The 26,764-nt window shown below is 38.1% G+C and overlaps 1 protein-coding gene across 5 annotated transcripts; it reads left to right on the top strand.

Annotated features, from left to right (window-relative positions):
- Positions 1 to 257: 257 nt before the first annotated feature.
- LOC148850030 (uncharacterized) lies at positions 258 to 26,764 on the top strand. 5 transcript variants are annotated; one of them, XM_088944410.1, is made up of 6 exons: positions 482 to 964; positions 1,062 to 1,189; positions 1,280 to 1,392; positions 11,657 to 12,026; positions 22,400 to 22,585; positions 26,425 to 26,764. In XM_088944410.1, exons 1-5 carry the CDS (start codon positions 627 to 629, stop codon positions 22,414 to 22,416), a joined length of 966 nt encoding a protein of 321 aa, XP_088800536.1. In that variant the 5' UTR covers positions 482 to 626; the 3' UTR covers positions 22,417 to 22,585; positions 26,425 to 26,764. The 5 variants fall into 5 exon arrangements, with proteins under 5 accessions (XP_088800540.1, XP_088800541.1, XP_088800536.1 ...); XM_088944414.1 differs by lacking the exon at positions 11,657 to 12,026 and having other exon boundaries at positions 258 to 964; XM_088944415.1 differs by lacking the exons at positions 22,400 to 22,585; positions 26,425 to 26,764 and adding an exon at positions 13,078 to 13,194 and having other exon boundaries at positions 445 to 964.

The raw sequence follows: 26,764 nt of genomic DNA, 5'->3' as shown, positions 1-26,764 counted from the left end.
ATCTTAAAACCGAAACCAAAATTTTATAAAACTAAAAGACTGAATCAAAACAACCAAAAAAAAAAAAAAACCTAAACCAAAACTTTGGTTTTAACGGTATAATGCTCGCTCTACCCTGTATCGTTTCATATGAAGTTCATGCCATCAATAAAAGAAATTCATTCAATCGTTAAGGAGTACTTACTTTCATTTCATGATCAGTAGTAACGGTGACCATTGGAAAATAAAAAAACTATTTGAAATGTGGCTCCTAGGATGTTTTGAAAGGTTGTGATGAATTTAGAGAAATGATAAAAACTAAAATAGGCCCCGTGGGAAGGGTCTGGAATTGGAATGAATTATTTCGATTTTAACTATTTAATTGGGCAAAATTGGAATTCTATTCCAATCCCTGCTAGAATGTCATTCACCCATTTGAAGAAACGGCCATTTCTTACCTCTCCCTTAAGAATAAAATTCTATTCTTGTTGACTCTCATTTATGATTATGCGAATGGACCATTCGAAATCCTATTCCAATTTCGACTGCAAACGAAACGGACCCTTGATAAATTCCCAAACTTAAAAATACATAAACTCGCGTCTTTGGTTTGTGAAAAAACGAAGGAAACGAGTGGACAAATAAACATGCTTCTGCTAAGCCAAGCTCCAGTGGGAGCTCTTTCAACCAGTAATTGCTCCTTCTCATCTCCTTCACGAATCCCAACTCTAAATTCAGCTCTCTTCTCCAATTCAAAACCCAAGTTTGCATCCAGAAACTCTAGGAGAACCGTAAATCTCACAGTCACAAATGCAGAAAGAGATGGTGGTGATTCAGCTTCTGCAACAAAGCAAGCTTTCTCCAGCTCCTCGCAATCTCCTTATAGCAACGATGAGACTGTTTTTGTCGGTGAAGAAGCCGTTCCACTTGAAGGTGTAATTCAGTTCGAAAAACCCAATTCACCTTCCAACTTAAATAAATGGGGGTGAGTCAAATTTTGTTCTGTCTCCCTTTTCTCCTTTTCCCTCCATTTTGAATTCTATTATTTCGAAGACTATTTTCCCCTATGTGTTCTGTTTCAGTCGAATTGCTCTTATGGCTGGTGGGGATGTTTTGGCTTTGCTTTTGTTTTCTGCAATTGGAAGATTCAACCATGGTTTCCCAGTTCTTAACGTTGAGACCCTGCATACTGCGGACCCTTTTTTCGCCGGTGGCTATTCTTTTTTCTTTTTCTTTCTTTTGATCTATGAGCAAATGGATTTTGTTCGATTGTTATTGAGAGATTTAAATGATTTGGCAGGATGGTTTTTAAGTGCTTACTTCCTTGGAGGTTACGGAGACGACGGAAGAGGAAGCAACGGTTTGTCAAAAGCTGTTGTAACTGCCGTTAAGTCATGGGCTGTGGGGATTCCGGTAAGTTTCATGCTTGTTGCCATTTGAATTGGGTGTTTATCCTTGTAGGGAATATTTCGACAATAAATTTTTAGAGTGTGGTTGCCCAATTGAAAATCTTGAAACAGGGATGTCATTTGTGGAATGTGAATGATGAAGTTGAAGTGATTATAGAGTAACCAAACTAGGGTTTTCTGAACTCATAATTTAGTAGTTATGCAAGCATTCAAGGAAGGAGATGTGGGAATGGTGAGATGTATTACTCTTGAAATCCTCTTATGGAATGTCTAAAAGTAACCCATGCATACTATCAGTGTCTATGACAGTCTAATCCTTTCTGTTACAGTCGCAATATTTCTGACTATTCTAAACCACATAAACTATCTCAGTATCTCTTATAGTGCAAATTATAACTTCTCTATTGCCTCGTTGTTGGCTCGATTTTTTGCATGGCATGAATGGCTCACTTCCTTTTTTTTAATTGTTTTTACTCACTTCCTTTTTCTTTTAATTGTTTTTGCTTCATGATTTCATTTACAGTTTTACATAGGGAGATCTCAGTGATTGTGCATTTCTTGATGGTTCTTTAGTCCTTGTTTGTTTGCATTGCAATTATTTGCAATGGTGCAAAAGTATGGGAGTGCAAATGAGTTGAGTGCAAATTCTGGTCTACTTTTGTTTTATATTTTGCTTTGTTTTGTTTGTTTGTGGTGCAAATGAAGTAAAATAAATTCTGAAGCAAAGTAAAGTAAAATCTGAATTTAAAGTGAACTGGAATTTGCACTCTTCTCATTTGAGCTCCCATGCATTTCAGTAGTGCAAATAAAATTTCTCTGCAGTGAATCAAATGACAATTCTACCAATATAATTAGCAGTTATTCAAAATCTAAACTTGACATTAATTTGATTTCTCTGATTACTTTCTAGAAGACAGATGGATACAGTTTTTCACTTTTTAAAGGGAAATCTAAGTTTAGGCCCCCTAGTTTTTTTAAATTCCTATTGAACTTAAGGAACAGAACCCTCTATTTTGGTTACTCACATGGTCAAACCTGTAGGAAAATCTTAGCCTGTTGTACACTTTGTTTTCTCTGTATGCTCACATGGAATCCAAAATATAATAAGCTTCTATGGTGTTTATGAGAGCCTAATTTAGACTGTTACCCAATTCAATCACAACTATAGGAATCCCTAATAGGTGCGTCTCTAGCACATTATAGCCTTAAACCTTGTGACTGAAATGACACAAGACACGATGTGCCAGTAGCAGAAGGTTACATGCACCAGCTGTACAGGTGTCGCTACATGGGTAATTCATGTGATGGAGGAAAATAATTTAGACTGTTATCCAATTCAATCACAACTATAGGAATCCCTAATAGGTGCATCTCTAGCACATTATAGCCTTAAACCTTGTGACTGAAATGACACAAGACACGATGTGCCAGTAGCAGAAGGTTGCATGCACCAGCTGTACAGGTGTCGCTACATGGGTAATTCATGTGATGGAGGAAAATAAAATAACTTTGCCTATCAATGCAACTTGATCAATTGTTTATTTTCTATGCTCTGCTGAAGCACATACTTTGCCTTTTTTTTTCTGGAAGGAAAAGTGTTCATTTATGTTTATTTATTTCATTTAGAGAATCTTTACTGACAAATGGGGGCCTAGGGATCAGATCAGTAAGAGAGGTAAACACAGCTCTGCTTGGTAAATGGCTATGGAGGTTTAATGAACAGACAGAAAGTTTATGGAGAAGGTTGATAGTAGCCAAATATGGGTTGAGTAGCAGGGATTGGGAAACAGAGGAGATAAACTCTCCCTATGGGTGCTCAAACTGGAAGGCAATACAAAAAAATCCAGCCCCAGTTTTTGAAGGGAATAAAATACAAAGTGGGAAATGGTAGGAGGGTTCTCTTTTGGAAGGATGCCTGGTTTGAAAAGGGCCCCTTAATGAATGCTTTTCCGGACCTGTTTGAAATCTCCACAAACAAAACTGCAACTGTTGCTGACTGTTTGGAAAGACAGAATGGCCATTGCTCTTGGAACCCCCAGTTCAGGAGAAATTTAAATGATTGGGAGGTGGCTTCTCTAATCAGATTGCTCCAGTTTCTGTATGACTCGAACATACCTGGAATAGGGGAAGATAAAAGAACTTGGAGCCTTGAGAAATCAGGTGTGTTCTCTGTAAACTCGTTTTTTAAAGTAGTTTCAAAGGAGGAAGACATCTCTTTCCCAAGTCAAAGAATATGGGTTAGAACTGTTACTTCAAAGATAGCCTTTTTTGTTTGGTCAGCAGTGCTGGATAAGATTCTAACCAAAGACAATTTAGTCAAAAGAGGGTTAGAAGTGGTAGACATAACATGTCCCCTATGTATTGGGAATGTGGAATCATCTAGTCATCTGCTGTTACACTGTGATTTTACTCACTGGATGTGGTTAAGAGTGGTGGAATTATTTGGTGCTAAACTATGTTTCCCAGCGGATGTTAGGGGACTCATAGAGGCTTGGTGGCTGGGTGGTTCAATAAAGCTGGAAAGGTGGCTTGGAATATTATTCCCACAGCTGTTCTGTGGGCTGTGTGGAGTGAAAGAAATAACAGATTGGAATTCAAAACTCAAAAGAAGATGTTCTGAGGAAAATTCTAGGGATGACCACTCATGGCTGACTGTACACTCGTTGTTTAATTGTTTTGAGTTTAATTTTTTGTTAGTAAGGAATGGTTAGTTTTTTTTTGTTTGGGGGTTTGAGGCTGTAATGGGCTGTTTTGTTTGTTTTTTTTTTTTTTTTTTTATAGGAAATGGCAACTTTCATTAGAGAATTGAAAATATTACAGGCTTACCACCCACAAAATGGATGGAAATAAAGCAAAAACTTACAAACAGGCCCAAGACAAAGCCTCCCTAGTAACTCCTTTCTTAGCTGAAGTGTCAGCCATTCCATTTGCTGACCTTCTTACCCATTTAAAATGCACCCCAACCTCCCTTGCTAAGCTAATAATCTCTCTTAGAGCTGTCTAAGAGACCACACTCCCAGGTTTCCAGCTTGTATCCACCCTATTACCAGCTTGGAGTCTCCTTCCACTTCTAATTGCTGCATTCCCCATTGTTTTGCCAGTCTCAAACCTTGAAGTAAGGCCATTACTTTTGCCCTTAATGAATCTCCCACCCCAATTGAGCCTGAGTAAAGGGCCAAGACTTCTCCTTCCTCATTTTGTGTATATCCTATGTTCATTTGTCTTTGTACAGGGGTTTCTGTAATTGATTTTTTAATGAAATCACTATACTTTACAGTTTTCAAAAAAAAAAAAAAAAATCATTTGAGTTAGTTCTCTTATTTGGCTATGTACAATGGACCTGAGCCTTAATAGAGTGTGGCAAACAGGACTAATATAGCCAACCCTGTGAAGTTGGGATAAGAGTTTGTTGATTCATTTTTTTTTTTTTGAGAAAAGCTGAAAAGGTAACAGGGTTTTATTTATAACAGAGAAATTACATGAGGAGATGTACAAAGTAAAGGGGAAACCCCTGGGGATTACATAGAAATCAAACTGTCACTATATAATACATCTAAATGTGCACCTATTTTAGCTAAACCATTTGCAATAGAGTTTAGATCCCTTGGGATCTAAATCAAATGGCTTAAGCTCCATGGACCGCCTTCTTTGTCTCTTAGCCATTTTATGGTATTTGCCAAATCTCCTGAAATGGTTAAATTTTGAATGCCCATGGTTCTAAGTTCTAACTATTCTGATTCCCGTGAGGGCTGCCAACACTTCCGCCTTGGTGGAGTCAGCGACACCTATTGGGCCACTAAAAGTCCAAATAACAATGCTCCTTCCGTCTCTTACTATGCCTCCTATACCAGCTGCTCCTGGATTGCCTAACGTGTTCCCGTCAAAGTTTAGTGTCATCCCTCCTTCCATTGTTCTTGCTAATACGCAGGGATCAGCAGGGGAGGAGGTTGAGTAGAAGAGAAGAAACTGAGCACTTCTATTGAGCTCAATCACTGAGAATGCTCTTAAAAGATCAGAATTGATGGCCCAAAGATTACAATGAAGAGTGATTTGAGAGACTAGCTCCTCACAAGATTTTGTCTTGTTATCAAATAAGCTATTGTTTCTTTCTTCCCAAACACCCCACATCACTGCTTGTAGAATTGTCTGCCAATAGATTTTACCTCTTTTACTTAATCCTCTGCCTTGCCATTGTTGAATGAAATCCTGAATATTTTCCGGGGTAGCCCAACTATAACCCACCAACTTCAGGAAGTGAGCTGGCTCGTTGGTGTGTTAGCTGGTCTGTTCCAGTGTTGACGCGGAATTAAATCCCACAACCAGCACTTTGGGGAAAAAAGGGGCCAGGGAGAAGTTATTAATGGTGCATAGCACCGAATACCCAAAAAAAACTTCAGGAAGTGGTGCCATATTTTCTTGGTTTCCTTGCAGTGGAGGAGTTTCATTGTAAATAAATTAGTAGAAGAATTAGAAGATTTTGTCTTTTGCTGATCCAAAAAACCAAAACAAAAATTTGGAAGAAAGTAGTAGGAAGAGTTGAATTAATGGAGTTGATTAGTTTTATATGACCACTGTAACATTATGCCTTTGCTCTGTTTGTTATCTTCTCACGCAAAAGTGTCTTGCTCTGCATCTGGCAGTACTTTATGACTTGATGGAATACTGCTGCAGCATGTAGCCTTATAGAAGTCATTTTCTGTACTCTAACATCAAGACGTTATGCATGTGGTTCAATCCTTAAACCACTGCACATATTCACATATGGAGCTTTTAATTCTCTCATCCTATATCAGGATGTCTTCAACAAATTTTTGCAGAAGTCACTGATGAGGATACTTTCATCACCTTCAAAAGTTTGTAACTTCTGATCTCAAAGATTTAGAATGTGCAAAATTAATGAGATAAATTGTTGTTGATGAAATCATCATAAGACAAAGGTTCATCAACAACAAAGAAAGGACATTGTCTTTCAACCCTTAGAAGCCTTTGTAGGAACAGACAAAATTGTATATTTGTTTTTCCATCAACAGTCAAGCTTTATGAGAGCAGGCAAGCTTGTTAACTGATAAATGAAAGGTCAAATCTTGCAATATTGCAGAATAATAGATGATCTCCAATGGTCACAGAAAGAGGAAGGAATTACTGATTAAAATCTTTGCCCAACTGGTCCTTAAAGCAAAGGAGAAAACCCTGCCCGCAAAAAAAAAAAAAAAAAAAAAAAGAAGGAAAAGAAAAGAAAAGAAAATAAATGATACAGAGTTTCACAATGGAAGGCATGTACGCATCCAGATAAAATCCATTCGGTGCAGCCATTTCTGTCAATACCCATATGGGAGAGAGTTGGTTGAGGGGGATATGTATCCCAGAAGGTGAAGAACTGAAGGTGCCTTTCATTGGAGAGTAATTGAACAGGCAATCCTAAGAAACTGTTGGAAGAGACCAAAAACCATCAAACCTTACTGTGAAGAGCCTTCCAGTCAAGACAGCCACATGGCCAAACCGCCAAAATCGAGTGGCAAAAACCACATTTGTTTCAAGCATGAGGAATACCCTTCTAATACGAAATCAGATTTCATTTGGTAGCCAATCCAATACAGTTGGGAAAAGGCTTGGTTGAGTTGAGTATTTGTGAGAAACCAGAAGATATAAGGTGGAAATTGTAAAGCAAGGTTTGGCTGAACACCATGGCTGTTCAGCAGGCTGTGGAGCCAATGATAAGGTTCCACGCCAGTATTTAAATGCATGGGGCCTGCACCTTTTACAGTGGGGCACATGAATTTATTACTGGCGTGGAACCTCATCATTGGTTCCACAGCCTGCTGAACAGCCATCCTGTTCAGCTAATCCAAATTCGAAATTGTGATGGATTGGATATATTCAACTCAACTCAATTCTGCTTTGTTCAGTGCCATGCCCGTTGTTAAATTATTTTGATGGACTGGATACAAATCTACTTTGTTTGGTGCCATGTCTGTCGTTAAATTATTTTGATGGACTGGATATTTAGCTCAACTCTATTCTGCTTTGTCCTGTGCCATGAATCTTGTTCCACCATTCTGCTTTGTCTAGTGCTATTCCATTTCCATTGTTTAATTATTTTGATGGACTGGATATAAATCTGCTTTGTTTTTTTTTTTTTTTTTAGATACGTATATAAATCTGTTTTGTTAGACACCTGCCCAAGGTAAATTGTTAATTGATGTGGTTAAAAATAAGTATTGCAATTATTAGTTGAATCTTGAATGCAAAATTGTCAACCAAAGATGCACCTTGAACCAGATATAATATAGAATTTTTACAAATACCAGCAAGTGTGCATGTGCTTTGCATGTAGCAGTTTAGATGATGACGATAATATGTGTCCATTCTACTATAATTTTTTAATATTTCTGTGTATAAAAAGTAACTCTCATTTACAAAACTTATTTTTGTTTAATATGATGAATATAATATTAGAGATTTGCCCAAATGTTTTCTACAAAATTTCTGTATTTTTTTTTTCAATTTTTGTTTTCATATTTTTTAATTTTATTATTTAATTATGATATCAAGGGTTGACACATTTGACTTTGAAAGGTTGAATTGTTGACCTGCCACCAAACAAGAAAATGATTTCATTTTTGGGTTGGTTTAAATTTTTTTTCATTTCCATCATCAATAAAATAATTCTTATATATCACACTTGTTTTTCTTTGATATGATTAACATAAAATATTAGACATGTGCCCAAAATTTCCTACAATTTTTTAATTATTTTATTTTTAAAAAATTATTATTTAACTATGACATTATGAGTTGATCCATTCCACCCGAATGGTTGAATTGCTTACCTACCACCTAGACAGAAAACCCATTTCATTTTTGGGTCAGTTTTTAAAAAAACATGGGTTTTATATTGTTAAAAGTATTGGATATAGATCTAATTAGTAGAATCTATTGGTGAGAAAAAAATAGCTCGAAATATAAGATTTAATGAGAGAGAATGGAAAGGTTTTATGGATAGAGAGAATGAGAATTAATACTTTAAATATAAGACTTATGAGAGGGAGTTGAATGAAGTGAGAGGTAGTAGTTTGAATTACATTTTTTGCCCTTACTATTAGAGGGTCCGAATTCAGAAATAGGGGTATTTTAGTCAAGAGCAAAGTTTCACAATCTCATTTGTACTTTTAATAATAGTATAGATATAGATTATATTCAAAGATTTTTTAACATCATGTTATAAGCTTATATATTTCCTAATTTCTGTTCTTGATATATTCCTTTCTTTGTGTCAGCTTATCTATTGATGGCATGGATACTTCTGAGGTTGCTTTGCTCCTATATAGGGCATTTAATCGGTTGTATCTAGAGCAGAAATGGATCCATATGAAGTCCATTTTATTATAACCCGAACCAGATCCGACTGTTTAAGTCGCAAGTGTATCTACCTGGGTTGGATATGGATATAAACCCAATCCAGTTTTTCTAGATTCGCTACTCCTTAATACATGTAAAAATATACTCGTAAGAGATTAGATTAGAGATTTACTCAATTGTCCTCAAATGTAACTAAATCCCTAATAAATTCGAGGACAGATATGTAGATATGATATATAAAATATTGTATTTTATAAAGGCATCCGGATCCAAACAGTCTCCACTACATGCCATACTTCTACATACTCTGAAAGAAGCTTTTGTTGGGTTAAGTAAGAGGGATTGTAGGGTTGGTTTATTGATAATCTTGGAAAGTTTTTTCATGTGCTTCTTTCTTGAAGTCTCTTGTTAGATCTCATCATCCTTCATAAAGTATTGCAGTGCAAGCACTTTGGTAAAGATTCACACCTCCAAAGGGTAGGGCTTTCTGTTGGAGATGTTTCATCAAACGATTTAATACTTGTGAGGTCCTGGACTCTGTCACCCCACATGTACTTTTTATGTAGGGCAAGCTGTGAGTCTACCTCTCATTTACTAATCTCATATCTATTTGTTGCTTGCTTTCGGTGACATTCTTTTCTTTGCTTGGAGCCAGGTGGAGTCTCCCTCAAGATGAAGTCACTTTATTCTTGTCTTCAATTTTCTTCCCAAAAAGGAAAGGGGAAAATATCATTTGTTAAGAGTATGAGACCGTCAACCTTATGTAAAGTCTAGGAGGAACACAGTGCTACAGTTATTTCTTGACAAATGGCAATAATTGGAAGCTGTGATTGGAACTATTTCCACAAGGGTCATTCTTTGGGTAAAAAACAAAGGAGGTTTCACCACATTTACTGTGGATTTTTATTTTTTTTTCAAGAACGGAATGTGGTGACAGGTGCTTCATCTAGAAAGGAGAAGATGATTTCTATTTGGACACCTCCATGACAAGGTTGAACAAAGCTGAATTTTGATGGGTGCAGTTTGGGCAACCCAAGGACTTCAGTAATAGGTGGTTCCTTCTAAGACCATAGAACTCAGGCCTGATCGGTATTTCTACCTCAATCAATGCTGACATCTTGGTTCTTCATCACTTCCATTAATTGGATGTTGGAGTGTAGGCCATGGTGACACCTACGTAGAATACCCAAAAAATTCCATTGGGGCTTTTTTTTTTTCCTGGGTTCCACAATCTGCCAACTCTCTTGCAGACTTGTGCATGCAGGTGGGCAAGGGGAGTACTATTAAACTAGCTTGACTCCTGTTGTAAAAGCTTAAAATGTTGTATATACTTTTTTTTTTCTTTTAATGAATAAATTTCAAAAGTTATTGATAAAATACTGTCCTTCGTATGTTAACTTGCATGATTGGAAATTAACAAATTTATCATCCAATATGTGATGTTCCACTTTCCCATGTATTGGAAGATTAGTTTTAGCTGCCCTTGTATCCCAAGATTCTGATGTAAAACAGATCCAACTCCCAGACACATCTAACAGCCCAACCTGTGCACAATGCTTATACAGTGCTTATAATGGAACTTTTCCATTTTACTAAAAAAAAGAGCTTTTCCCTTTTGTTATATATAATATAGTACAGGCTTTGGTTTCGAAGTCAAAATTTGTTTTGGAAGATCTTTGGTTGCTATGATCCTTTTCTGTTCATGGTCATATAAATTTATTTTTGGATATGAATTCATTGTCTTATAAATGTGCACAACATCAATCAAACCTATGGCGAGTTTGTGAGTATTAACAGCGCTGAACAGAGTAGAGAGGAAGGAAGGAGAAGAGAAAGAGAGGAGAGAAGAGAGAAGAGGAGAGAGTTTTGGAGTCAACAATCATGACTGGTGGTGCTAGTTTATATATATATATAGGGTGACCATAATTAAAGGGGAAAGGACCTTTATGCCCCTAATTAAGTTACAACACAAAAAATAAAGGAAAAAAAATTACTTTAACTAGTCCAAACGGACCCTGACTCAGCATAATACAAACATAAGAAATAAAAATAACATTCCAACACTCTCCCTCAAGTTGGGACATGGATGTCAATCATGCCCAACTTGTCACACAAATTATTATGATGCACATGATGAAGGCCCTTGGTGAAGATGTCTACAAGTTGTTCCTTTGAACTGACATATGGAGTGCACACTTCTCCCCTCACAAGCTTTTCTCTAATAATGCTTGCCCACTTCAATATGTTTTGTTCTATCATGGAGGACTAGGTTAGCAGCTTTGTTGTCACAGTAGAGTGACATAGGTTTGTTAATTGCAAAACCCAACTCTCCTAACAAGTTTTTTTATCCACAACATTTCATTAGCTCCATGAGACATGTGATGGAGGCCCATCACAAGAAAGCCCATCTCACCCCTAGGGGCGACAACTCTAGGATAGGGATAAGGCAAGAAGTCAAGATAATCCAAGATAATTCAAGAATTATCAAGAATTCAAGATAATCAAGAATCCTAGAGATCAAGATAATCCAAGACTTCCAAGATTCATGGATTAGATTTAAGAAGATCCAACGGTGGAAGATCAAGATCAAGAATCCCAAGAGAGTTCGATTCTATCAAGACTAAGATCAAGAAGAGTTTGATCCAGCTATGTGTTTGAGATGTTTAGATCAACTACAGTTTTTCTTTCCTAATTATTTTACAATTTCTCAATGTATTATAAATACTGCTATTTCCCAGAGTTATGAATCAATTCATACTTCATATCTTTCAGATTTTCTTGAGTTCTCTTCTTTTAGTTTCGCCACCTTTTCTCTCTCCTAGAGAAATCGGTGTTATTCGCTAGGTATTAGCGAATGTCCGGTGCTTGCATAGCCAACTCCGGTTCTCATTGCTTCCACGCTGCGTCAGGTGGTATCAGAGCAGGGAATTCGCCCAGTCATGTCAAACCCAGACGGTAGCAGTCGCAACCCACCCCGTGATGGGGATCAGGGGTTTCCAGCTGTTTGGAGAGCAATCGAAGAACAGCGTGCGACAACACGTAACATCGAGCAGCAGTTGGCAGAGATGGCTGAAAAACTACGAAACTTGTTACGGGAGGTTGCTCCACGTAACCAGGAACATCCACAACAAATCGAGGGAGACGACCATGACAGACCACCCGTCCATCCTGCATTCCGACGACCAGTTTTGGACGACCACAATGATGATGATTTAGAATTTTGTGGTGCTCCAGTTCTTCTCGGCAACGACAGAAACGACAGAAATTGGCACAATCAAGGTAATTTCATTCCCCGTAGGAATAATGATGAATTTAAACTTAAGGTAGATATTCCTACTTTTAGTGGAGATCTTGGCATAGAGGGACTTCTAGATTGGATCACAGAAGTCAATAGATTCTTTGAGTACATGGAGATACCAGAGGAACAAAGGGTAAAACTGGAAGCTTTCCGGTTAAAGGGAGGCGCATTTGTTTGGTGGGAACGCCTAAGAAAGACCCGAATTAGAGAAGGAAGGGGTCCTGTTCGAACCTGGAGGCGCATGAAACAGCTTATAAGAGGTAGATTTTTACCCCCAGATTATGAACAATACATGTTTGAATCTTACCAACGGTGTGCGCAGGGTTCTCGTAGTGTTAATGAATATACATCTGAATTTTTGAGATTAGCTGAGAGAAATCAATTATCTGAAAGTGATAACCAGCAGGCAGCTAGTTATCTAAGCGGTTTGAGACCGTTCATCCGAGATAAAATTGGTGTACAGATGGTTCTCAGTGTGCAGGAAGCAAGGAACCTAGCCTTGAAAGCAGAATTAATGTTTCAAGACAAGGCATGCGGTGATAATTACCGCCGGTACAACGGAAGCGACAACAGACCGGCAACTGTCGACAGGAACAAATCAGTCCTGGCAGTACAACCTTCTCACCCGGCAAGTACAAGTAATGTCGGTAAGGCTACTACAGGAGGACATACGCGAGGTAATTCTTCCAACCCTCCTAAACCCAGTAACCCTTATGCAATGCCTGCTCCTATTAAATGTTTTAAATGTAATGAGGTGGGACATAGATCCAGTGACTGTCCCAGGAGGAAAGCAATTAATATGTAGAAAGGGAGGATGAAGAAGATATTGAGGAGGAAGTATACTGTGGACCTGATGGGGAAGATGAAAAATGTCCATATGAGCATGAAGAATATACCTGTGTTGTCAGAAAATTAATACTGTCCCAGAAAAATACAGATGCTTCTCAGAGGCACAGGTTGTTTCGTACTAGGTGTACTGTCAAAGGAAAATTATTTAATTTAATCAGGCAGTCAAGAAAATATTATTTGCAGGGACATGGTACAAAAGTTACAACTACCCCTTGAAAGACATCCAAACCCATACATAATTGGATGGATCAAGGACGGAGGCGGTGTACGGGTAGAGGAGCGCTGCAAGGTACCTTTTTCAATTGGTAAGTACCATGATGAAGTATATTGTGATATTGTAGATATGTATGCTTGTCATATTTTGTTAGGGAGGCCTTGGCAGTTTGATACAGATACAAGGCACATGGGTAGGAAGAATACCTACCAACTTGAAAAAGATGGTACACGTTATACTTTGTTACCCATAGCAGAAAAAAATATTACAAATACTCCAAAGGCACATGAGAAGAATTTCCTTACCATCACCCATCATGCTGAATTTGTTAAAAAATGTAAGGATACTCATGAAATACATTTGTTAGTAGTAAAAGGAGAAGATGTTAATGATGAAAATAAAATTCCAGTTGAAATACAGGGACTATTGGATGAATTTAATGATGTAGTTCCAGAGGAGTTACCAAATGAACTCCCTCCCATGAGAGATATACAGCATCATATTGATTTTGTTCCAGGTGCTAGTCTACCTAACTTCCCACATTACAGGATGAGTCCTAAGGAGAATGAAATCTTACGGGAAAAGGTAGAAAAATTATTGAAAAAGAGACACATTCAAATCAGCATGAGTCCTTGTGCAGTACCTGCCTTACACCTAAGAGGGATGGCAGTTGGAGAATGTGTGTCGACAGCAGGGCCATTAACAAGATTACTATTGGATACAGATTTCCCATTCCTAGGCTGGGCGACATGCTGGACCAACTAAGCGGAGCTGTAGTTTTCTCAAAAATAGGTATCAGGAGTGGATATCATCAAATTAGGATCCATCCCGGAGATGAATGGAAGACAACCTTCAAGACTAGAGATGGCTTATTCGAGTGGTTAGTCATGCCCTTTGGACTAACCAACACACCCAACACTTTCATGAGGCTGATGAACCAGGTATTGCGCCCCTTCATTGGTAAATTTGTGGTAGTCTATTTTGATGATATTTTGATATACAACAAATCTATCACTGAGCATGTGGGACATATTAGGGAGGTCCTGCGAGGAAAAATAAATTATATGCTAATTTGAAGAAATGCATCTTCATGAATGATAATTTATTATTCCTGGGATTTATTATAAGCAAGGATGGAGTGAAAGTAGATGAGGAAAAAGTGAAAGTTATTAGGGGTGGCTGACCCCATCCACTGTCACAGATGTCAGGCGATTTCATGGGTTGGCAACCTTCTATAGGCGTTTTATTAAGAATTTCAGTAGTATCATGGCTCTCATTACTGAATGCTTGAAAAGGGGTAAATTTCAATGGGGAAAAGAGCAAGAGCAAAGTTTTGCTCTCATAAAAGAAAAATTATGTTATGCTCCTATTCTTGCATTGCCAGATTTTAATAAATTATTTGAAGTTGAATGTGATGCCAATGGAGTTGGCATAGGGGCTGTATTGTCCCAAGAGAAAAGACCCATTGCTTTCTTAAGTGAAAAACTATGTGAAGCCAGGAGAAAGTGGTCTATTTATGATAAGGAGTTCTATGCTGTGGTCAGAGCCTTGAAGACATGGGAACACTATTTAATTGCAAAAGAATTTGTTCTCTATACTGACCACCAGGCCCTAAAATATCTTAGTGGGCAAAAGCAATTAAGAAGTGATTTACTTGCCAGATGGTCTGCTTTCCTAGACAAGTTCCCATATAAAATTGTGTATAAGACAGGACAACAAAATAAAGTGGTTGATGCACTTAGTAGGCGTGTAGCTCTCATCAAGACCCTCAGTGTTGAGATTTGTGGGTTTTGAGTGCCTAAAAGACTTATATGCCCAGGATGAAGACTTCCAACAGGTATGGGAGAAATGTGTAAGTAAGCAACCAGTAGAAGACTTCTTTATTTATGATGGATTCCTTATGAAAGGGGAACAACTGTGTATCCCTTGCACTTCCCTCCGCGAAAAGATCATCAGGGATTTGCATGGGGGTGGATTAGCAGGACACTTGGGAATGGACAAAACAATAGAAGCAGTTAAAGGGGCAATATTACTGGCCGAAATTAAGAAGGGACGTGTCTACCATTGTAAGCAGGTGTTATGTTTGTCAGACAGCTAAGGGAGAAATCCAGAACACAGGTCTCTACATGCCCCTACCCGTTCCTACTGCTATATGGGAAGACTTGTCCATAGATTTTGTGCTAGGCTTGCCAAAGACCCAAAGGAACATGGACTCCGTATTCGTGGTGGTTGACGGATTTTCAAAAATGGCTCACTTCCTCCCATGCAAGAAAACAGCAGATGCATCCGCAACAGCCAAATTGTTTTTCAGGGAGATTGTCCGCTTGCATGGGGTACCCAAGACCATCACGTCAGATCGTGACACACGGTTCTTTAGTCATTTTTGGATGAACCTGTGGAGGTTGTTTGTGTTTGATTCATCACTTAATTTTAGCAATACAGCCCATCCGCAGACAGATGGACAAACAAAAGTGGTAAACCGGACCTTAGGGAACTTAATTTGCAGCATATGTCGGGAGAGACCAAAACAGTGGGATTTCGCCATTGCCCAGGCTGAGTTCGCCTATAACAATGCAGTGCACAGTTCCATAGGCAGATCCCCATTCTCCATCGTATACATGAAGGTCCCTAACCATGCACTGAATTTAGTGAAGCTACCCAAAGTACCCAATGCCAGTATCTCAGCAGAGCAGATGCCAGAACAGATCCAGTCCGTCTAAGAGGCCGTGAAGCAGAAGCTAGAGCAAACCAATGCCAAATACAAGATGGCCGCAGACAAGAACCGCCGGTCTCAAGTGTTTGATGTAGGTGACGAGGTTATGGTCTTCTTAGGAAAGGAAAGAATTCCCGCGGGTACTTACAACAAGTTGAAGCCCTGGAAGTATGGCCCATACAAGATCGTGAAGAATATCAATGATAATGCCTATGTAATGGACCTACCAGATCAGATGCGTATACCCAAGACATTCAACGTTGCTGACCTTCACCGGTACTTGCCATAGATCACACTTGCCTATCCTAATCACGACTCAAGGTCGAACTCTCTCCAAGTGGGGGAGAATGATGGAGGCCCATCACAAGAAAGCCCATCTCACCTCTAGGGGCGGCAGCTCTAGGATAGGGATAAGGCAAGAAGTCAAGATAATTCAAGAATTATCAAGAATTCAAGATAATCCAAGATAATTCAAGAATTATCAAGAATTCAAGATAATCAAGAATCCTAGAGATCAAGATAATCCAAGACTTCCTAGATTCATGGATTAGATCCAAGAAGATCCAATGGTGGAAGATCAAGCCCAAGAATCCTAAGAGAGTTCGATCTAGCTATGTGTTTGAGATATTGAGATCAACTACAGTTTCTTTCCTAATTATTTTACAGCTTCTCAATGTATTATAAATACTGCTATTTTCCATAGTTATGAATCAATTCATACTTCATATCTTTCAGATTTTCTTGAGTTCTCTTCTTTTAGTTTCGCCATCTTTTCTTTCTCCTAGAGAAATCGGTGTTATTTGCTAGGTGCTAGCGAACGCCCGGTGCTTGCATAGCCAGCTCCGGTTCTCATTGCTTCCACGCTGCGTCAACATGGCTCTGTATTTTGCCTCAGCACTGGATCTGTTCTGCCATCTGCTCCGGTTCTCATTGCTTCCCCACTGCATAGGCAGTATCAAGTTTGGTCATAGACAAATATAAGAGCCTCCCTACAAGTCTCTGGACTTTCTTCATATCTTTCAAACACTCCCCCTGACTATCTCCTAGCTGATGGTTGGGTTCAATGGGTAAATCAATTGGTTTCACTCCCAACTTGTCTGTATCCTTTAATAGATCTGGTACATATTTCCTTCGGGAAATAAAGATGCCCTTTTTAGAGAGGGCAACTTCAATTTCAAAGAAATAACGTAAGGGGCCTTGATCTTTCACCTCAAATTAAGTGGCTAGGAATTTCTTCAACTTCTGTATTTCAGTCTTCCAGTCTCCGATGATTACTATGTCATCAGCATACACAATTAAAGCTGCAATTTTCCCTTTACCTTTCTTAACAAACAAAGTATGATCTGACTGGCATTATTTGAATTCCATCTGTTGTACAATTAAATGAAGCCTACCAAACTAGGCCCGAGGTGATTGCTTCAACCCATATAATGATTTTTTTAACTTGCAAACCTTCTGCTCATTACCTTTGGCACAGAAACTTGAAGGTTGAGTCATGTAAACCTCCTCCTCTAGGTCACCATTCAAGAGTGCATTCTTGATATCCAACTGGTGAAATTCCCAGTCAAGGTTAGTTGCCAGTGAAAGGAGGATTCTGATCGAATTCATCTTGGCTATTGGAGCAAAGGTCTCTGCATAGTCTACTCCATACACTTGTGTAAACTCGTTGGCCGCCAATCCAGTATTGTACCTTTCTATTGAACCATCAGCTTTATGTTTTACTGTGAATACCCACTTGCAACCCACTAGTTCCTTCCCTTCCAGGTGCCATTTTCGTGTAAGGCATTAATTCCTTCATTCCTTCATTGCATCCGTCTATTTAGGTTTGGATAAAGCTTTTGCCACATTCTTAGGAATAGAGACACTGCCAATAGAGGAAAGGAATGCACAGTATGAAGGTGAAATATGACCATAGGACACAAAGTGAGTGGATGATTAGTAGTACAAGACCCAACACCCTTTCTCTTAGCAATAGGAACATCAAGATCATTAACAATAAGGGGATCAATGTTAAGAGGTTCAGGCATATCAATGAGAACAAGTGTACCTGGCTGATGAGGAGGATCTACCTCTGGAGAGTCTGATGATATTGGTTACATAGTTTCGGGTTCCACAGTTCTTGAATTCTGTTGGTTCTTATGGTGGTAAAGAAAGACCCGAAATGGAGAAGGATCAGGAAGAGGAGGTAGTTAAACCTCAGTGTGTTTCTCCTCAACCCTACTCTCCCCCTGAGGAGAAACCGAGAAGAAAGGTTGATTCTCAAAGAATGATACATCCATGGAGACATAGTACTTGCATGAAGTAGGATCATAGCAATGGTAACCCTTTTGAGATAACGGATAACTAAGAAAAACACAAGTTGTGGCATGGGGATCGAGTTTACTACAAGTAGGAGACAAGTCATGAACGAAACAACGACACCCAAAGACACGCATTGGGCCTGGGTTTTGTGTTCAGGCCTGGCATGAGCCCGGGCCCACATCAGGCCCATAAATTTCAGGGCCAGGCTTGGGCTTAATACTTCAAGCGCGGCTCGCATATATTTAAACTTACACATTTTGTGTATAATGTATACATATGTATACATGTTATTTTACATTATATTATATATTTTATATATAAATATTATAACATGACATGTATAATTATGTTATATGTAATATTTTATATTATAGAATGTATAAAATAAGTTTATATGCATGTTATGTCATTTAATATATTGATATATAATGTTTTATATATGAGTGACATTGGCACGGAATCAAGCCCAGCTCGGCCCGAGCCCGTATAGACCTGGGCTAATGCTTATGTTTTAGGCCCGGAACAAGCCGGGCCGGGCCCGGGCCTAAGCTATAGCCTTTATCATAAGTGCAAAGCCCGGCCCGAGCCCGGCCCATGATCACCCCTACCTTATACTCTAGTAGTTGAGATGGCATATGGTTGATGATATATGCAACACACATAACAAGATCCATCCAAAAGCATTTTGGAACATTTATATGAGGTAATAAACCACGAGCTACTTTAAGTAGATGATGATTTTTCCTTTCAGCAACACCGTTTTGTTGAGGTGTCCTAGCACAAGAGCTTCGATGAAAGGATCCACAAGAAGCAAAGAACTTCGTGAGATCACTATGGAAGTACTCTCTTTTGCATTGTCCAACTGGAAATGTTTCAGTTTGGAATTGAGTGAAAACCATTCGTTGAAAGTCTTTCACAATCTTTGGCACTTCATCTCTAAATCACATAGGATAAACCCAACTATATCTAGAGTAGTCATCAATCAAAGTAATGAAATATTTATATCCAGCATCAATAGGTAGAGAAATAGGGCCCCAAACATCAGAATAGACAATATGAAAAGGAAATTCAAATTTTTTATTTCTTAAAGGAAAAGAATTTCTACATTGCTTGCTCAATTGACACGTCTGACACTACAATTTACTAACTTACAAAGACTTAAACAACTCAGGAAACGTAAGTTTTAAAGATTCAAACGAAAGTTATGCCACAAGTTTTAAAGATTCAAACGTAAGTTATGCCACAAGTAGGCATGACTCTCACTAGAAGAACTTAAGGAGACTGTAGCCACAAGACCAGCTTTATTCTCTAACATGTAGATGCCATCCACCATGCTTCCTCTACCAACCGTCTCCCTTAAGGTCAAATCCTGAAACACACACGAAGAAGGAAAGGTCATTGAACAATTCAAGGAATAAGTAATACTGCTAATGGAAAGTAAATTGATAGGTAATTTAGGAACATACAACACATTAGAGAGGGTAAGACCAAGAGGAAGGGAGATGGTTCCTTGACGGGCTATGGTGGAAAAAGGCCCATCAGCCAGTCTCACCTTACCTCTCCCAAAGAGGAGGTTATATGCCTGAAATAAATTTGACTTATCAGTCATGTGGTTTGAGGCTCCAGAGTCAATTATCAAAGGGGAATCAGATGTATGTGATGACACATTGAAAGCAGTGGCAGTGTTACCTGATGTAGTCGCAAAGGAAGTAGGAGTAGGGCCAGAATCCATCTGGCGAAGTGTCCTACCATATAATTCCAAATGGTCACGAAAGGGGTTGATGATCTCTTCCTTGGGGTCAAAACTAGAGTGTCGCTCCTGGGGTACAATGGGACTAGTCTCTTGAGATGCCACATTTGCTAAGTTATATATATATTTTTTACTCTACTGGGTTGGCCTCTTACTCGAATCAGACTTCTTACTCAATTCCTGAGCCCATTTAGGTTTGCCATGAAGATCCCAACATGTGTCTCTAGTGTGCCTGGACTTTTGACAGCGAGTGTACCAAAGTTTATCTTTGTCATCCACTCTCTTCTGTGAATCACCATTTTTAAAAGAACCTCCAACATTTGAACTTGTACCTCCTCGGGCAGCTAGTGCAATCAGTTCCCCTTCTATACAATTCATCACACTTCTACTCTCTTCAGATTGAACTAGGGCATAAACTTCTTGAAATGAAGGTAAGTTCTTACTTCCTAATATTTGTACCCTCATGGATTCATATGTAGGATTCAGCCCCAAAAGAAAAGCAAATACCCGTTGCTGGGAAACAAGTGATTTGTAGGCCTTTGCATCCTCATCACACTTCCAATTCACATTTTGATAATGATCCAGTTCCTTCCAAATTGATGTTAGATCTGAATAGTATACCAAGAGACTCCTCTCCCTCAGCTTGCAAGGTGGAGGATTCAGCTTGTAATTGATATATCTTTGCATAGTGTTTTTGTTCTGAATAAGTAAATTTTGCTTGTTCCCATATTTCACAAGCTGTTTCAGCCCATATAAAAGTCTTCCTTACTTGTGGCAGCATGGAAACCAAGAGCTATGACATCACCATACTATTTTTTTGGTCCTATCTGTCATGTTTAGCACTACCAGTCTTTGGTTCCTTGACTTTACCATTAATATACCCAATTTTTCTTCTAGCAGTAATATAAAGTTTAATTCTCCTAGACCATTCAAGATAGTTCAGTCCATCAAAGGGGATTACAAGCCATGGGGAAACTCATATCCATCCCCCCACTTGTTCCATTTTGACCTCCTGAAATTCCTGAAGTTGCAGAATTCTTAGAAGGCATGATTCAAGCACTTTTCAGACCTTACACACACCTTATGATCCCTCCTATCACCAAAAAACAGTCCTAGAAACACACTAAGATGAAGCCCACATTGCAATCTGGACACTATCTGACCACAAACCAGCTTAGATTGTCCAAAAAAGGCAAGATTTTAGGTTGATCTCAGAGCTGAACTGACCTAACAGTCACACTCCACCAACTTCCAGATCACCCAAACACATCGACTGCTAGGAGGGGTCATAAACCAGTACGGTTACACCACAAGGGGTAAAAAGTCAGGTCATCCACGACCTACAGATCTGTATTCTCAGATATGGGATCACATGATCCATAAAAAAGAGGTTCGAACCTCACAGCTTCTCAGAAGGCATTCAGCAGTCTGGATTCATATGGTTTTTTCTTGGTACACGACCAAGATAAAAGTAAAAAAAATTTAAAAAGATCTGTACCGGTCGTAGGTCTGTATTTTTTATCTCAGTTGAAGAAAACAGCAAGTTGAGGAAATGGAAACTTGTTCGATCTGCTCACAGGCCTAGCAGAACCGCTCTAATACCATATTAACAGTGCTGAACAGAGTAGAGAGGAAGGAGAAGAGAAGAGAAAGAGAGGAGAGAGAGTTTTGGAGTCAACAACCATGACTGGTGGCGATAGTTTATATTAATATATATATATATATATATATATATATATATAGGCCTATAGGGCGACCGTGATTAAAGGGGAAAGGACCCTTATGCCCCTACTTAAGTTAGAGCACAAAAAACAAAGGAAAAAAACTACTTTAACTAGTCCAAACGGATCCTAACTCAGCAGAATACAAACATAAGAAATAAAAATAACATTCCAACAGTGAGAAAGAGAAACCTTAGGGAAGTAGAATCTGGAATTCTTCATTTTTTCAATTATTGTTTCCATTTATGTGAGCAATAATGTTTAAGACTTCAAACCATGGAACCTAGGGTCTTTCATTCTTCATCAATCATCCCATGAAGTCCTTATGGGATCAAGTTGCTTTTTTTTCCCAGTGAAATCCCATTGGCAGTCCTCTGAACAATGGAAAATTAGACCCTTTTTTCTTTCTTTTTCAGTAATGAAGCTTTAAAGAAATTAAAAATGTGCTTCGAAAATGGAGAAGGATATGGTGTTTCAACTTCACATTTGTAAAGTGAGGAGAAGAAAATTGCTAAATTGTATTGGATGTTCCTGTTAACCTCAATACTCATGCATAAAGTTTATTATGCAACATATTTCCTTCCTCTTTGTAGTTCCTTGCAATATCTTCCTGCACTGTTTTAATGAAGCTGTTGATCTAATTCCACATCAGATTAGCTTATAAAATTCTCATACACCCTTCTTTCAAATTTTACTTTCCTGTTCCATATATTTCTTTTTGTCAATAAGAAGAACGCTGAGATACACGATACTATTACTTATTCTCTCCAATATAGCTTTGATATTTGTTTTATTTTCTTTGGCAGTTGGGGTTAATAATTAGGGCAGCAACATCAGGTCATATTCCTCAAGTCAGCTTTATGATGGTAACTATGGGAAGCACTGCAACCTTGTTAATTGGATGGAGAGCTCTCTTATTAACTGTTCTACCTGGTGACAATAGCAAGAAGAATGATATGTACAAACAGGGGAGCCCCTTTGAATTGTTTGAGGTGAGAATTAATTATTTCTTCCAACTAGCTCTTTATGTGTTATACTTGGATGACTAAGCCTTTGTAATTCCACTAGTATAAGCTCCCTGAGCTTAAGAAGAATTAAAATAACTTTCAATTTTATGAAGTTCAAACTTATATCTTACATAGATGACAAATTGACTATAACTCTATGGCAGGATTCATTGAAGAAAAGTTTGCTTTTTTCCTTTTTCTTCCCTTTTATTGGAGTGTGTCCCCATGGGCTGAGGGCATCTGGTCCTTATATTTGGGGAGCTCTTAGCTACAACCAAGGAGAAAATGAAACCTTAGTATGTTTCAAGAAGTTTTGCTGGATTAAATAAAAGTAAAATAGATACATATAGATATTTTTATTTTTGGCATCTATGATTTTTAGAGGGTAAGGATATTGGGCTAAAGGTTAAGTTACAATAGGTGCAACAAGCAGAAATATGATTAAAAATTTAAAATGTTATGTATCCAAAACTTTGGCTGGAAATAAATGTTATAGTTTTACACAGTCGAAAACATCGACTATAAGAATTCCCAATTATACAGGTATATTCCTTTGATACCTGTACATACATAGTGTACCAATGTCAGACACGATACTTACCAAATACTCTATAGCATTGACACTTGTAAAATATGTAAAGTTGTATATCTTAAAAATTGTATTATAAAACTAGATATAAAAACATGACATTTAGCTTCAAACACTAGATACTTGTCAAATACTCTATATCATTGACACTTGGCAAGACATAAATCTTGAAATGACATTTAGCTTAAAAAACTAGATATAAAAACATGATATAAACATATTACATAGGATACCCATACCTGAACCTGTGTAATTCTATAAAAGCATTATTATTTTTTATTTCAGATTTAAAAAATGATGAATTGCAACTACTTGAAATGTTGTCCATGAATAGTTCAAGAAGGTCCATGATTTGACTGTCCAGTCAATGTTTCTTTGACAGTATGACCAAGTCAACAGTTATTTGAAAGTAAGGGTTATAAGCACTTTTCTGAAGGTTAGGTGTTTTTAGAATGATGGAGAACTCATGCTGGTCGAAAGTTCTTTGCCCAATCTCCCCATATATTTATCATTGTTGCATATTCAAATTAATGTAGAAAAATGATTGGCAAAGCTACAACAGGACCAACTATTGGGGCAGGAGGAATTCATGTATAGGTACTTGGTAGACTAGGACATGGTGTGCTCTTCTATGGCAGGTGGAGGTTTAGGTCTTAGATCACCCTAGTTAGCATTTCTGCAATGGGTAAATGGTGGTAGCATTTCAATGAAGAGCTTATGTTTGTGGAAGGGATTACTGTAGCAAAATATGGAATCAGTAATATGCAGTCAGACCCTCGGAAATGTCACATGACAATAATCCCTCTTTTAACAAGGAAATCACACTTAAAGTAGGCAATGACTCGGGTGCGGTGTTGAAAAAGCTTGCCAAGAAACACCAAATGACCCCAAAAGTAATAATGAAAACGAGGGGGAATAACATAAAAGCCAAATATGTGCAAACATACTTGCAATGCATAACCGGAAGTGTTTTATCCAATCCCTGTTGATAAAGCACAGGATAAAAGCATCAGCAGAAACTTTCCAGTTTAAGGATCTTTGTATGCTGTCTTCTACTGAAATTTGAGGGCCCAAAAGTGGCCTACTAAAATTCCCCTACTTTTCTTTTTAGGCCCCATTTGTTTACTGGTAAATAAGCCGGGGAAGGTTGGTCAATGGGTATCTTTTTCCCATTGACCGACTTTACAATGTTCTTTTTGCATTAAGCAATGTGCTCCATGGTAAAATCACGTTTACTTACCTAGGTAAAAATTACCATTTCCCACCTGGGAGAAACTTTTATAAAACATAAGGGGACAACTTTTCCCATTTTAATACCAGCTTTTTATGGGTAAAAATGTCATTCTGTTACTTACCTGGGAACCAAAAGAACATGGGTAAATGAATTTACCTAGGCAAGTGCACTTACCCAGGTAACTTACAAAGTTGTAAATGAACAAGGCCTTAGTTTTTGGGAATAGTTTGATGTGAACTGATTGATAGATTAGGGGCAAGGAGATGTGACACTTCATCAGGGAAACCACAATGGTAAGCTTCCAATTTGAATTCCTTGTTCAAGTTGATGCCAAGGTTGACAAATGCCATAGTGTCCTCCCCACCTGATGCACTAAGGGAGCGGGGAATTGTTGTGGTCTCATCTTCTGTTGTAGTTTATTTTCTGGCTTGTGGATTGTGGACATGTTTCTAACTTTGTTGGTCCTATCAATTCAGGGCCTTTATTTCTTTCCTTGGTATTTAGTGCATTTGGTAATATGCTTATATTTCTCTTCCTTTCTTTTGGTGCAATAAAATTCTTGCTATATGTTAAAAAATGCCCTTCAGTTAATCTTTCTGAAGTCAGTGGGGAGAAATTCCATGTATTGGGCAATTACAATTCTGGGAGAACATATAGCAAGAATTTTATTGGGTATCCATCCTGATCCTAACATATTACCACTGGTATCGCACACCATTTTTTGCTTAGGAGGAACATCACATTTCACTTAAGGCTGAGTTTGGAAGGAGTACAAATGCAAATATGTGGAGTACAAAACCTTATATTTTTGTATTATTTTGTATGTATTTACGCTGTACATATTTGCATTTGCACTCTTTCCAAACTGAGCCTAAGTGATAACAGGTTGGGGATGGGACGGGTTTGGGAAATTGGGAGGAAAAACTAAATTGGTTTGGGATCATGGGTGCTTAGGCAGGTGTGGGAATGGGAAGGGCAATTTCCGTGGGTACCCTACCCATTGCCATCACTAAGCTCAATTTATTTTTTCTTTTTTAACAATTGTCCCAATAGATCGTTTCCCTTTCTACATACCATTTGAAAACAAGGGTGCGCCTCCTACTTTCTAAATTTCTGCCACTAAACCAATAAAAACCATTGGAAAACTGTAGGTCGTTTCCCTTTCTACCCGTTGCCATCCCTAATCTCAATTAATTTTTCTATTCTAGATTCGTCTGTGAAAAGTCTCAGATCAATAAAAACCAATTAAACCCACATCCTCTGTGTGTACATGCAGGTGTACACTTGTGTAATTTAGTCACCATTACAGCTACTGGGTACATATGAAAAGAAAAAAAAAAGGTTCAATGATATATTTCTTTAAATTATAGGCAATTTCTATATTATACCTTTTCAGTGCCATAGCATGACTCTAAATTCTGTACTTCCAGTTTTTAGTTTATTGATCTATTTGGATTTCCTTATGAAGCTTAGTCCGTTTTGTCTATTATATAATGGAAATAGGTGATTGAGTTCACCATTTTTTTCTTTTATTTTTTGTTACACACACCTGGTTGTTTGATAGTTTTTTTTTTTTTTTTTTTCTATTATTAATATTATGGTAAAATCTTGGGCTGACAAGCATAAGAATGTGGGCTTGCTTAGGTCGTACAATGGCCATTTCGTGCCAAAAAAAAAAGGCCAAATGGTAAGTTTGTATCTAGTCCACCCTTCCCTAGACCCCGGACGGCTGGGACCAATATTTGGTAATGACCTTTTTTTATTGCTATTAGTAATTATTATTTGTTTCACAGAGGATGGAGAAAATTAAATATGTATGCACACTAATTCTGTCCCTGGGCAGTTGGACAATTTGGAATTATGGAAGGAATGTAATAGACCTGCTCAATATAGGATCTTCAGTTTTATATGCTTCTGCACTACTATACCACTGCAAAGTGCAAACCAAGTTATTGATTATGATAATACTGAAAATTCTAGTTGTTGTTGTTGATGTTGCAGTTGCTTACATCGTTAGTACGAAGGTGGTGATAGTAGCCAATTCTCATGTGCTTGTATCCAACAATTGATTTTCTCGTAAACAAGCACCCAACATGAATGAAAGTCCAAGTTTTGTAACATGTAGAAGGTAAATCACAACTCTTTTTGATTCATGTAAATTACAGCTTGATACTGGCATGAACATTTTGGGGCTATTTTCTAGTTTACAATTTAGAACATCTGCTGCTTGGTAAAAGGGGCAGCTATTTTCTGTCAGCTGTATGAATCCTTTTTCTCTATTTTACCATGTCGAAGAGCTAGCTGTTCATATTTATAGTAAACCCTTTGATTCCTATTGAAA

Source organism: Nelumbo lutea, chromosome 5 (assembly GCF_056320005.1).
Source record: "Nelumbo lutea isolate HS-2025 chromosome 5, American lotus-T2T, whole genome shotgun sequence".
Lineage (NCBI taxonomy): Eukaryota > Viridiplantae > Streptophyta > Magnoliopsida > Proteales > Nelumbonaceae > Nelumbo > Nelumbo lutea.
This window is presented reverse-complemented; position numbering and strand designations above follow the sequence as displayed.